Raw genomic sequence first — 14,429 nt, 5'->3', positions numbered from 1 at the left:
GAGGCTGGGCGTTCTGTACCGTCTCCGCCAGTTCTTCTTCCCTGCACAGTTGCTGTCCATATACAGGGGCCTTGTCCGCCCTCGTATGGAGTATGCATCTCATGTGTGGGGGGGCTCCACTCACACAGCTCTTCTGGACAGAGTGGAGGCAAAGGCTCTTCGTCTCATCAGCTCTCCTCCTCATACTGATAGTCTTCTACCTCTTAAATTCCGCCGCAATGTTGTCTCTCTTTCTATCTTCTATCGATATTTCCACGCTGACTGCTCTTCTGAACTTGCTAACTGCATGCCTCCCCCCCTCCCGCGGCCCCGCTGCACTCGACTTTCTACTCATGCTCATCCCTATACTGTCCAAACCCCTTATGCAAGAGTTAACCAGCATCTTCACTCTTTCATCCCTCACGCTGGTAAACTCTGGAACAATCTTCCTTCATCTGTATTTCCTCCTGCCTACGACTTGAACTCTTTCAAGAGGAGGGTATCAGGACACCTCTCCTCTTTTGATTCTTTTTAGGAGCAGCGAGTAGCGGGCTTTTTTTTTTTTATTAATGTTTACTTTTTTGTGCCCTTGAGCTGTCTCCTTTGCTGTAAAAAAAAAAAAAAAAAAAAAACGACTGCTGCTTAAATGACACTCTCATAAGCAGGTTTGGGTGCGAGAGAGATTTAGGGGTCTTAGTGAGCTATGATCTCCGTCCAAGGGCACAATGCATTCAAACTAGAAATCGAGCAAATAGGGTACTGGGATTTATTTCAAGGAGCGTAAGCAACAGAAGCGCCGAAGTCTTCCTCAAACTATATTTAGCATTAGTTAGACCTCATCTTGACTATGCGGTTCAGTTCTGGTCACCTTACTATAGAATGGATATCAAAATGTTAGAATCGGTGCAGAGGAGGATGACTAAGATGATTCAGGGGTTGAGAAACTTGCCATACGAGGAAAGACTCAAACAGTTAAACTTGCATTCTTTAGAAAGGCGAAGGGTGCGTGGAGACATGATCGAGGTTTATAAATGGATGAAGGGCTTTAATAAGAAGAATATTCATAAAGTTTTGTTGGTATGAGAATCGGGTAGGACACGAAGTAACGGGTTTAAACTGGATAAATTCAGATTCAACAGGGACATAGGCAAAAATTGATTTACTAACAGAGTGGTGAATGAGTGGAATAGGCTTAGCAGTCATGTGGTGAGTGCCAATAGAATTGTCACATTAAAAAATAGATTAGATAAATTCACGGACAGCGATATTAGGTGGGGTTAGATACACGAGAGCTTAGGTTCAAAGGAGCTGCCTTGTACAGGCCTACCGGCCTCTTGCAGACTCCTACGTTCTTATGTTCTTATGTTCTTATATAATCACATCACATTCATATTGATAACAGCCTATCACATCCCAGTCATAGGGTGGCTAGTCATATTCATTTCTTACTCATATTATATATGAATCACATCATATTAATATTATATTCTTAGTTACTTAATCATACCACATACATTATCGTACCACATAGTCACATTCCTGTCATACGGCATCATATTCATATATTGACGTCAAAGAATATTCATATATAATACATGTGTAATACCTTGGGTTGGGTCCAAGTACAGGCGACTTAAGTTTTAATACTTAAGACTTAAGTCCAAGTCCAAGTACCTGGATATTTTTCAAGTACAAGTACAGTCACTTTGCTATGTACTAAGGCCAAGTCCAAGTACACGTCATTGTACTTAAGTACAAGTACTTGATGTGATAAAAGGGTTCCTGCCACAGGTTCGTAAAGCACGAGATTTACGAAGTTAGTAGTTTTTGTATATACACATTAATGAGCCATAGCAATATTATTATTGCACTGCAATATCATAAACACTCAATGTACGTATTTACCCAGCAGTGTCATCCCAAAATGCACGAGAATCTATATACAGTACGGTATAACTTTTGATTAAATACAATGTACTTGTTTGTATTTGAATGTACTTGGTACTTTTCAAATACTTCGGGTCTAAGTACAAGTACAATTGATTTTTCATACTCCAAGCACAAGCACAAAAGTCCAAGGCCAAGTCCAAGTCCATGTATTCGGACCCAACCCTGTGCAGTACAGGCCATTTCATGAACTATATCATTGGCTGTTATAATGCCGGCCAAACCCTCATCTTCCGTTGTTTAATACGCCCGTTATGGATTTTGAACCCACTGAGTGTACTGACCACACTTGTCTGACAAGACTGAACACACAGCACTGTTGCTACTTAGGCTTTTCTTCTTCTTCTTCTTCTTCTTCTTCTTCTTCTTCTTCTTCTTCTTCTTCTTCTTCTTCTTTTTCTTTTTCTTTTTCTTTTTCTTTTTCTTCTTCTTCTTCTTCTTCTTCGTCCTCCTCCCCTTTCTTCAAACGATGCACCAATCAGCCAATCAGCAGGGACATACACCGGGGGTGCATCGCCACGCCCACCCCATAGCCGCAGGTCACTCAAGTGGTGACGAGCTGATTAACACTGTCGCTAAAGGTAGGCAGTGGCTGAATGGATAGCAAGACGGCCCCGCGTTCAGGAGGACGCGAGGTCAATCCCCGCCAGGTGCCACCAAACTGGGATTTTTCAGCCGCCGCTGAGTGGCTTAAAACTACCCACATGCTGTCCAGAAGACCACCTATCAACCCGGACTCTAGATTCTAGGATTAAAGATGAGCTCCGGGACGGCAGCATGAGCCAATGCAAGATGGCGCCACTATAAACACACGCCTGCGCCAAAACGGGCTGGGCCGACCATCAGGACCCACCGGGAAGAAGCCTTGGACCGACCATCAGGATCCACCGGGAAGAAGCCTACCGGCGCAATAGGCCTCAACGTAGAAAAAAAAAATAGCAGGCAGCCTCGTGATGAACCGACAGGCTTTTGCTGCCATGTTTTCACGCTTGCTCCTCATCTCCCTCTTCCATTTCCTTCTCCCTTACCGCGGCTTCCTCACGTTTTCAAAGGGCTCGTACAGGCTGTTCTCGACCACCTCGGTCCCGCGGGTGTTGTCCAAGGTCTCGTACAGGCTGTTCTCGACCACCTCGGTCCCGCGGGTGTTGTCCAAGGTCTCGTACAGGCTGTTCTCGACCACGACGCTCTCGCTGGCGGACGCCGAGACGTTTTGGAATCGCATCCTCACATCTGTGGGTGAGGCGAGGACATGCTGGGACTGATAACAGTACAACTACTACTACTACTACTACTACTACTACTACTACTACTACTACTACTACTACTACTACTACTACTACTACTACTACTACTACTTCTATTACTACTACTGCAACTACTATTACAACTACTACTACTACTACTACTACTACTACTACTACTACTATAACTACTGCTACTACTATTATTACTACTATTGCTACTACTACTGCTTCTACTACTGCTTTATACTAAATTTCCTCTCTCTCTCTCTCTCTCTCTCTCTCTCTCTCTCTCTCTCTCTCTCTCTCTCTCTCTCTCTCTCTCTCTCTCTCTCTCTCTCTCTCTCTCTCTCTCTCCACACACACACACACACACACACACACACACACACACACACACACACACACACACACACACACACACACACACACACACACACACACACACACACACACACACACACACACACACACACACACACACACACACACACACACACACACTACTGGAGAAGTAGTTAGCGGGCTTTTTTATTTCATTTGTTTTTTGCCCTTTAGCTGCTTTCTCCTCTTGAGAGAGAGAGAGAGAGAGAGAGAGAGAGAGAGAGAGAGAGAGAGAGAGAGAGAGAGAGAGAGAGAGAGAGATTTACATAGATTTACATAGAAAATCAGACCACACACACCCCATGGTCCAGACTTGGTGGTCTGTCCTTAAACCTAAGTGATTTTACATTCATCAGAAGACTCCAAAACGTTGCACTTCTACTCTAGTTGATATTAAGTTGTAGGAAGTGACGGTCGAGCTTATTTTTGAAGGAGTCAATCGTGTTACACTGGACCACTGATGGTGGAAGCTTATTCCATTCTCGCACTACAACGTTGGTGAAGAAAAATTTTGTGCAGTCTGAATTTACTTGTCTACATCAGAGTTTTACGCCATTGTTCCTCGTGCGCAGACTGTCATCGATCATAAACAATGTTGATCTGTCTACATTCGTGAAACCATTAAGTATTTTAAAACATTCGATCAGTTTTCCTCGGAGGCGACGTTTCTCAAGAGAACATATTAAGGGTAGAAAGCCTTTCTTCGTAGGATTTGTTGCGCAAGGAAGGGATCATTTTCGTTGCCCGACGCTGAACACCTTCTAATTTAGCAATATCCTTTGCATGGTGGGGGGACCAAAACTGTACCGCATATTCCAAGTGGGGTCTGACTAAACTGTTGTAGAGCGGGAGTATTACATCTTTATTTCTGAATACAAAGTTTCTTTTAATGAAGCCCAACATTCTGTTCGCTTTATTTGCTGCATCGATGCATTGCTGTGAGAATTTGAGGTTTGACGCGATTTTGACCCCCAAGTCTTTGACGCATTGAACGCTTTTGAGTTTAACGCCGCGCATTTCGTATTCGAACTTCTTATTCCTCGTTCCAACTTGAAGGACCTGGCACTTGTCTACGTTAAAGGGCATCTCCCATCTATCCGACCAAGCTGAAATTTTGTGCAAATCCTCTTGGAGGCTTTGCCTGTCTTCGTCAGTGAGAACCGAGTAACCAATCTTTGTGTCGTCTGCAAATTTACTAATGCGGTTATTGAGTCCAACATCCACGTCGTTGATGTAAATAATGAAGAGCACTGGGCCAAGGACCGAGCCCTGAGGGACGTCACTAGTGACAGGCGCCCACTCTGAGTTAAATCCGTCAATCACTACTCTTTGTTGTCTGTTGCTCAACCAATTCGCGATCCATTGGTTTACTTGACCGTCAATACCTATTTGCTTTAATTTGTAAAGTAATTTAGGATGCGGGACTTTATCAAACGCTTTCTGGAAATCAAGATAGACTACGTCCAGTGATTTGGTTACGTCATAAACAGTGAAGAGGTCGTTATAAAAGGTTAATAGGTTTGATAGGCAGGATCTTTTGTTTCGGAAGCCATGTTGTGAGTCCCCAATCAATGAGTGGCTTTCAAGGTAACTTACAATTTTGTCTCTAATTATGCCCTCAAGTAGCTTACCTACAACCGAAGTTAGACTAATGGGCCTGTAATTACCTGGTACTTTTTTGTCTCCTTTCTTGAAAATCGGTGTCACGTTAGCCTTTTTCCAATCTGAAGGGACGATGCCTTGTCGCAAGGACATATTGAATACGGTTGTGAGGTAGGGGAGTATTTCGCTCATCGTTTCTTTCAGCAGAGTTGGATATACTTTGTCAGGTCCAGGACTTTTATTTGTTTTAAGTGAATGGAGAGCTTTAAGGACTTCATCGGTTGTTATTTCAAAAATAGGCAATGCATGCTCGAGATTTACGATAGTACTGGTGTTGGTGGTAGCGAGAGGAAGACTGTTAGTATTAAACACCGAGGAAAAGTAATTGTTTAAGAGGTTTGCAATGTGTTGGCTGTCAGTCACTAGTGCACCGTCGCTGTTTGTTAAAGGTCCAATACCACTTTTGATCGCCTTTCTGTTGTTTATGTAACTGAAGAAAGATTTCGGATGATTTTTACAGTTGGCTGCAATATTTTCTTCATATCTACGCTTTGCCTGACCTACTAGTCTTTTTACTCGTCGCCTGGCATCATTATAAAGTCTAATGTTCTCGGGCGTGCTTTGTTGTTTCTTTAACCTGTAAAACAATTTTCTCTCATTGACTGATTGTTTAATTTCGCTATTAAACCACGGTGGGCTTTTATTAGTGTTAATTCGCTTCTCGCACAAGGGGACGAATGTGTTCTGCTGAGTGAGTAAGTGATTTTTAAGGCTTAGCCAGGCTTCCTCTACGATACCGTCATCTGATAGTTGTATTTCTGTTAGTTTTTGTCGGATTTCTACGAAGTTAGCTCTTTTGAAATTGGGCACCTTTACTTTATTTTCAGTCACTGATGATTGAGCTTTAATGTCGACGCGCACTAATTTATGATCGCAAGAACCGAGGTGTTCTCCTACCGTGACACTACTGACAAGGTTATCTTGGGTCGTTATAACAAGGTCGAGTATATTATTTTGTCGAGTTGGCTCAGAAACGATTTGGCTTAGATAATTTTCTTCTAGAGAGAGAGAGAGAGAGAGAATTTACCTGAATTTACCATTCGCTGCAAGTAACACTTCGTCAGCACCACTAGCAGAACAACAACAACAGCAACACCAATCGTCACCGGCACGACTATGATGGCGATGGTGGTGGTGGTAGTGGTGGTGGTGGTGGTTGTAGGGGTGGTGGTGGTGGTGGTGGTGGGGTGGGAGGTGCAGTTTATCCATGAGTATCTGTCTTTTTTGTATTCTTCTACAGTGCATTGCTGCGGGTACGATAATATCCACCTTGAGGGCCCGTGAGCCACAACAGTAACATTCATGGCATTAAGGAAGTGGCCTGCTCTGCGGCACCCAAGATCACAATCACCAGTCTGTACACCAAAGTCAAGAAAGCCATCATTGTTGTTGTCATCGTTCCTCCTTCCCCATACACCTCCCCACAACCTCCACCACCGTGCGTCCAGAGGGAAGCAAGTGTTGTCCAGCGTGAACCAGGCGTCCTGCTGCCAGCCATCTCCCGCCGCCACGAGCCTAACCCCCTTGAAGCCAGGATCGGGGTGCACGAACAAGACCATGCCCCAGCCGAGTTTCAGATTTTGCAGTGTGCCAATGTTCGCCCATTCATCATCCTCCGAGATGGTAGTATGGGCGGGGCAGCGTGGGTCCAGGCCTGGGCTGAGGGAGACTCCGGGCGCGGGCAATAATGACTTTAGAAACACCATGAGTAAGGACAGCCTGGTGTTCATCGTGGCTCACCGTGTGTGTGTGTGTGTGTGTGGGTGGGTGTGTGTGGGTGGGTGTGTGGGTGTGTGTGTGGGTGTGGGTGTGGGTGTGGTGGGTGGGTTTGAGTATGTGGTGTGTGTGTGTGTGTGTGTGCGTGTGGGTGTGGGTGTGTGGGTGGGTGGGTTTGAGTATGTGGTGTGTGTGTGTGTGTGTGTGTGTGTGTGTGGGTGGGTGGGTTTGTGTGTTGGGATCGAGTCGTGCGCGCCTCTTCCCAGCTTGGATAGATATTTCAACGAGCAGCGACCACTCGCGTCACGAAGAGGGAGACACTGGAGCTCGTAGATCATTCTCCTCCTTTTTCAAGCACTGGGGCAGGATGTTGCGCGCGGGTACATGCACACGCCTTTACATGGCGCCGCCTGCGACACCGTTACCCTTGTCTTCTTAGCAGCAGGCGAAAGGAAGGGAAATAACCAGAAAAGAATGGAGACGAAAGGGAAGAATGAAGAAGAATACAAAGGAAAAGAAAGGAGAGCAAAGGAGGAAGAACAACAACAATAACAAGAAGAAGTTAAAAAAGAAGAACAAGAGGTAGACAAAAGAAGGGAAAAAATCAGAAAAAAATGGAGACGAAAGAGAAGAAAGAAAGCATGGAGACAAGAAGCCTGGCAGCGTGGGGGGGAAAGAGAGAGAGAGAGAGAGAGAGAGAGAGAGTAAGAGGAAGAAAGAAGTTGAAAAAGGAAGAGGCAGAGAAAAAGAGGAAGAAGAGAAGAAGAAAAGAAGAAGGAGAATTAAGGAGAAGGAAGAGAAAAGAAAAAGGAGGAGCAAGAGGAGAATAAAGAAGAAGAAGAAAAAGAAGAAGAAAGAAAAGAAAGAAAAGAAAGAGAAACTAATGAGAAAAAAGAGGAAAACGAAGAAGAAGAAAAAGAAGAAAAGAAAAGAGACAAGAGAAGAAAACGAGGAAAAAAAAAAAAAGAGGAAAAAAAGAAGAAGAAGAAGAAGAAGAAGAAGAAGAAGAAGAAGAAGAAGAAGAAGAAGAAGAAGAAGCAGAAGAAGAAGAAGAAGAAGAAGAAGAAGAAGAAGAAGAAGAAGAAGAAGAAAAAGAAGAAGAAGAAGCAGAAGCAGAAGCAGAAGCAGAAGCAGAAAAAGAAAAAGAAAAAGAAATGGAAAAGGAAAAGGAAAAGGAAAAGGAAAAAGAAGAACAAGAAGAAGAAGAAGAAGAAGAAGAAACAGAAGAAGAAAAAGAAGAAGAAGAAGAAGACGAAATAGAAGAAGCAGAAGAAGAAGAAGAAGAAGAAGAAGAAGAAGAAGAAGAAGAAGAAAATGCAGAAGAAGAAGAAGAAGAAGAAGAAGAAGAAGAAGAAGAAGAAGAAGAAGAAGAAGAAGAAAAAGCAGAAGAAGAAGAAGAAGAACAAGAAGAAGAAGAAGCAGAAGAAAAAAAAGCAGAAATAGAGGAAGAAGAACAAGAAGAGGAAGAAGAAGAAGGTAAGAAGACTCCGCCATCCATCTCATAATCTAACCATTGGAGTCACTTAGGAAGCCAAAAAAAAGAAGAAAAAGTCAGATCACCATCAGAGCGAGTCGCCTTCCAGTCCGTATATTATCTCTGCGTAATTACGAACAGGGCAACAGGTCATTACTAGGGGTCATTAGTGAAGAACATGTGTGTGTGTGTGTGTGTGTGTGTGTGTGTGTGTGTGTGTGTGTGTGTGTGTGTGTGTGTGTGTGTGAAAATAATGAGACAAAAAGGAAGGAGAGGAGGAGAGAGAAGACGGAGAAATATGAAGAATTGAAGGAAGAAAGGAGAGAAGGAGGGAGAGAGAAAAGAGAAGAGAACGAACGGAGGAAAGGAAGGAAAGGAGGAAAGGGGGAGAAGAGGAAGGAAGGAAAGGAGGAAAGTAAAAGAAGGGAGAAAACGAAAAAAAAATTAATGAATATACATAAGAGAGAGAGAGAGAGAGAGAGAGAGAGATTGATATTGATATGTTTATGGGCCATAAGGTTTGAGAAATTGTATACAAAAAAATGAATACAAAATGAATGTACTCATGAGAGAGAGAGAGAGAGAGAGCGGAAACCGAATGATAAGTTCATCAGTCTCTCTCTCTCTCTCTCTCTCTCTCTCTCTCTCTCTCTCTCTCTTCTCTCAGGATAACACAGATTTACGCCCATAAATTTTAACGCGAATAAAATTCAATCACACGAAAATATATGCACATACACTTGCGTACATAACAATTTACACACACACACACACACACACACACACACACACACACACACACACACACACACACTGGAAAAAACACAATGGTATGTAGATTTTATGAGAGAGAGAGAGAGAGAGAGAGAGAGAGAGAGAGAGAGACTAAGTTTCAGACAGGCAGAGTGAGTGAACACACACACACACACACACACACACACACTGATTATTTTCATTATTATCATTATTATTATTATTATTATTATTATTATTATTATTATTATTATTATTATTATTATTATTATTATTATTATTATTATTATTGTTATTAAAAATAACTCCGGCTCGTCATTCCAAGTCTCGGCACACACCACGGGGGTATTCCCACGTGTAGCACAGCGGGGCGGCGGCTCCCATCACACAGGAAGTTGGGGCCATTGATACTACTACTACTACTACTACTACTACTACTACTACTACTACTACTACTACTACTACTACTATACTACTACTACTACTACTACTATTACTACTACTACTACTACTACTACTACTACTACTACTACTACTACTACTACTACTACTAATAATAATAATAATAATAATAATAATAATAATAATAATAATAATAATAATAATAATTAACTAATCAACTGTGAATGGATTGAAGGGGAGGAAACAAGGGAATGGAGGGAGGAGGAGGAGGAGGAGGAGAGAGAGGAGGAGGGGAGGGAGGAGCAGGAGGAGGAGAGAGGAAGAAGGACTAGTCATTTGCTATTTGGACGTGGAGAGAGGAGGAGGGAAGGTCTGTGTGTGTGTGTGTGTGTGTGTGTGTGTGTGTGTGTGTGTGTGTGTGTGTGTGTGTGTCTTACCTGCGCTGATAGTCGTGTGAGGTAATTAGATCTCAACACCTGTCAGTATAAAGGTAATGTGCAGTGATCTTTTAGTGGTTTGAGGCAAAATTGAATCACCTGTCAGTATTTGTGTCGTTAAGAAGGTATTGGTGTTTCTAGAAGTCGTGTGAGGTTAGACGTAAGTAGGACTGTATTGTAAGTGTTGTTAAGAAAGAACAAGGTGTGAAGTCGTTTCATTGAGGCAGTGTTCTTAATCATTTCCAGGGGTAGTTTTGTGACCCTGGTGATAGTTCGACCCTTCCTCTGTACCGTGAACCTAAGAAAACACACATTTGACAAGGCTTTCCTAGGAGTTGTGGGCATTTCCAGCAGGGTAGTTTTGTGACCCTGATGACAGTTTGACCTTTACTCTGTACCGTGAACCTAGGAAAACACACATCTGACAAGGCTTTCGTAGTAGTTGTGGGCATTTCCAGGGGTAGTTTTGTGACCCTGGTGTCAGTTTGACCTTTCCTCTGTACCGTGAACCTAAGAAAACACACATTTGAAAAGGCTTTCCTATGAGTTTTGGGCATTTCCAGGGGTAGTTTTGTGACCCTGGTGACAGTTTGACCTTTCCTCTGTACCGTGAACCTAAGAAAACACATTTGACAAGGCTTTCCTAGGAGTTGTGGGCATTTCCAGGGGTAGTTTTGTGCCCATGGTGACAGTTTGACCTTTCCTCAGTACCGTGAACCTAAGAAAAACACATATTTGACAAGGCTTTCGTAGTAGCTTTGGGCATTTCCAGGGGTAGTTTTGTGACCCTGGTGACAGCTTGACCCTTCCTCTGTACCGGGAACCTAACAAAACACACATTTGACAAGCCTTTCGTAGTAGTTGCGGGCATTTCCAGGGGTAGTTTTGTGACCCTGGTGACAGTTTGACCCTTCCTCTGTACCGGGAACCTAACAAAACACACATTTGACAAGGCTTTCGTAGTAGTTGGGGGCATTTCCAGGGGTAGTTTTGTGACCCTGGTGACAGCTTGACCCTTCCTCTGCACCTTCAGCCTAAAAAAATCACTTACAAAAACCCGACTGAACTTCATTTTGCCCTTTGAAAGTATAGTTGACGGGAGAGGAAAGCAGATAGTTACACGTGGTTACCCTGGTCACTTATATAGCCTGCGTAAAGGGCGGGTGAGCCATAGGTGCGCGTTGCCTTAGTGCGCATCTCCGGGGTAATAATAGATAATGGTTACCTTATTCACTTCTATAGCCTGTGTTGATTAAGGGGAGTGATCCAGAGGTGCGCGTGGCCTCAGTGCGCATCTCCGGGGTAATAATAGATAGTGGTTACCTTATTCACTTCTATAGCCTGTGGTAATTAAGGGGAGTGAGCCAAGGGTGCGCGTGGCCTCAGTGCGCATCTCCGGGGTAATAATAGATAGTGGTTACCTTATTCACTTTTATAGCCTGTGGTAATTAAGGGGAGTGAGCCAAGGGTGCGCGTGGCCTCAGTGCGCATCTCCGGGGTAATAATAGATAGTAATTACCCTGTTCAATTATGTAGCCTGTGTTGATTAAGGGGAGTGATCCAGAGGTGCGCGTGGCCTCGGTGCTCATCTCCGGGGTAATAATAAATAGTAATTACCCTGTTCAGTTATATAGCCTGTGGTAATGAAGGGGAGTGAGCCATAGGTGCGCGTTGCCTTAGTGCGCATCTCCGGGTAATAATAAATAGTGGTTACCTTATTCACTTCTATAGCCTGTGGTAATTAAGGGGAGTGAGCCAAGGGTGCGCGTGGCCTCAGTGCGCATCTCCGGGGTAATAATAGATAGTGGTTACCTTATTCACTTTTATAGCCTGTGGTAATTAAGGGGAGTGAGCCAAGGGTGCGCGTGGCCTCAGTGCGCATCTCCGGGGTAATAATAGATAGTGAATACCTTATTCACTTTTATAGCCTGTGGTAATTAAGGGGAGTGAGCCATAGGTGCGCGTGGCCTCAGTGTGCATCTCCGGGGTAGTAATAGATAGTAATTACCCTGCTCAATTATGTAACCTGTGTTAATTAAGGGGAATGATCCTGAGGTGCGCGTGGCCTCGGTGCTCATCTCCGGGGTAATAAGAGATAGTGGTTACCTTGTTCACGTGTATAGCCTGTGGTAATTAAGGGGGGGTGATCCATAGGCGCGCATTGCCTTAGTGCGCATCTCCGGGGTAATGATTCTCTCTCTCTCTCTCTCTCTCTCTCTCTCTCTCTCTCTCTCTCTCTCTCTCTCTCTCTCTCTCTCTCTCTCTCTCTCTCTCTCTCTCTCTCTCTCTCTCTCTCTCTCATCAATCAGTCTCATCATCAATTGTTTTCTTTTTCCTTGTTATCTCTTTCATCTCTCCCGTGTATTTCTTTTTACTCTATTTCCATTATTTTCCTCCTTTCCTCTCATTTATCTTCATGTTCTCACTCACTCACTCACTCCTCCTCCTCCTCCTCCTCCTCCTCCTTTTGTGAATAATACTTTTGCTTTAATTGCTTATCCTGTATTTTATCTTCTAATTCGCTTGGTCATTACACTGCCACCTCTTCATCTGACTCACTCCGTATTCTTAACCCGGTGGTGGTAGCAGCGGGGATCATGTTTCTTAATGGTCCCTCCAAGCGAGAAAAATGAGAAAAAATCACCCCTCACACAAACCATTACATAATATATATCAAAGCATTTGTGATCAGATTATGTATCATCTATTTGAGGGGGTTTATATCATGGCACAAATTTGGCCCGTCGCTGCTACACGGTAAAGCCACAAATTTGGCGCGTCGCTGCTACACGGTAAAGCCACAAATTTGGCCCGTCGCTGCTACACGGTAAAGCCACAAATTTGGCTCGTCGCTGCTACACGGTAAAGCCACAAATTTGGCGCGTCGCTGCTACACGGTAAAGCCACAAATTTGGCGCGTCGCTGCTACACGGTAAAGCCACAAATTTGGCCCGTCGCTGCTACACGGTAAAGCCACAAATTTGGCGCGTCGCTGCTACACGGTAAAGTCACAAATTTGGCCCGTCACTGCTACACGGTAAAGCCACAAATTTGGCGCGTCGCTGCTACACGGTAAAGTCACAAATTTGGCCCGTCGCTGCTACACGGTAAAGCCACAAACTTGGCCCGTCGCTGCTACACGGTAAAGCCACAAATTTGGCCCGTCGCTGCTACAGGGTAAAGCCACAAATTTGACCCGTTGCTGCTACCAGGTTAAGATGAGCTTCAGCCACTGTGTTCCAAGCTCTCCCTCACCAAGACACTGCTTTTTGTATAGGGTAAGGTGGGTTAAGATGCCCCCCTGGGGTGAAAGGCCCCCCATTGGTTTTGTCTTTCTTTCTTTCTTTTCTCAACCAGTCACATGATCAAGTAGGCAACGCCAACTCTCTGTGCTCACAGGAACTACTGGGGTAAACAATGGACAGTTGATCTGGCCACAAGGGGACATTTCTTCTTTTTGACCACAGGGAGGCCTTTTACCCCACATGTGGGCCTTTTACCCCATTATCAGCAAATTGTTAAATGGCCTTGTTTGATGTGTGGGGAACTATTTGGTAATAGCAGACCTTCAGAAAAATGGGTCCAATGTCGGGGTTGTAGAAATTGGTCACATGCAGAATGCACAACTGGAGTAGGCCTAGATCTGTATGCATGTCAAAACTGCGAGTCTGATTAGACATTACGGTATTGCTATAAATATAAATTGCTAAGTTTTTGAAGGGCATCCATAAGTGAACACTTTTGAGTTTGAGACTATATGGAAGTTGGTGTTTTTAACTGTTTCATATATCAATATTCAACAGAAAGGACATATTTGATCAAATTAATTGAATATTTAGTTCCATATATTTTTCATGGAAGTAAATGTTCCTTTTGTTACAAAAATTCAGAAGAAAGGGAAGCTAGTCTAATATTACTAGTCTAAAAGAAGGGGATACCTTTTAGAAAATTAATTAATTGTTTAGTTTTACATTCTGTTCATTAGGAGACACAAACTTGACAGTGTTCCTATATTTCACATCAAGAGAGATTTATAGGGTATAGTTTTCAAAAATGGAATACATTTAAAAATTTTATAATGTGAAAAAAAATCACAAGAAACCCAACGAACGATATCAAGACGAAGTTGAACCGTATCATCCGCCAGACTAACAACAACAGCAGTACGAAGCTCCCCCTCATCGAAGGCGACCACAAACTGGGTTACGCTTATGGCAACGTCAAGACCCACAGGGAAGGCCACCCCCTACGTCCCATCATCAGCCAGACACCATCAGTTACTTACAAACTCGCCAAGCGCCTCAACGATCTCATCACACCATTCACACCAGCCTCCTTCAGTTTGAAGTCCACAACAGAGTTCCTCGATCTCCTGAAGACTACCCGTCCCTCCAACATCATGGCATCCATGGACGTTGAATCACTCTTCACCAC

At 43.7% G+C, this 14,429-nt stretch overlaps 1 protein-coding gene across 1 annotated transcript; it reads right to left on the bottom strand.

Moving 5' to 3' along the window:
- Positions 1-638: 638 nt before the first annotated feature.
- On the bottom strand, positions 639-6,983 carry LOC126990188 (uncharacterized). Its single transcript, XM_050848737.1, has 2 exons — positions 6,241-6,983; positions 639-3,156 (listed from the first exon to the last, which is right to left on the bottom strand). Exons 1-2 carry the CDS (start codon positions 6,941-6,943, stop codon positions 2,951-2,953), a joined length of 909 nt encoding a protein of 302 aa, XP_050704694.1. The 5' UTR covers positions 6,944-6,983; the 3' UTR covers positions 639-2,950.
- Positions 6,984-14,429: the final 7,446 nt, after the last annotated feature.

This window comes from Eriocheir sinensis, unplaced genomic scaffold, assembly GCF_024679095.1.
Source record: "Eriocheir sinensis breed Jianghai 21 unplaced genomic scaffold, ASM2467909v1 Scaffold1480, whole genome shotgun sequence".
Lineage (NCBI taxonomy): Eukaryota > Metazoa > Arthropoda > Malacostraca > Decapoda > Varunidae > Eriocheir > Eriocheir sinensis.
Note: the sequence above shows the minus strand (reverse complement) of the source record. Positions and strands in the feature narration are given on the sequence as shown.

Bases quoted from the DNA above. Each gene is read 5' to 3' on its own strand.
- LOC126990188 (XM_050848737.1), bottom strand. From the start codon at position 6,943: ATGAACACCAGGCTGTCCTTACTCATGGTGTTTCTAAAGTCATTATTG. The intron at 3,157-6,240 runs GTAAATTCTCTC...CCTCACCCACAG, and splicing joins GCAGCGAATGGTAAATTCAG to ATGTGAGGATGCGATTCCAA.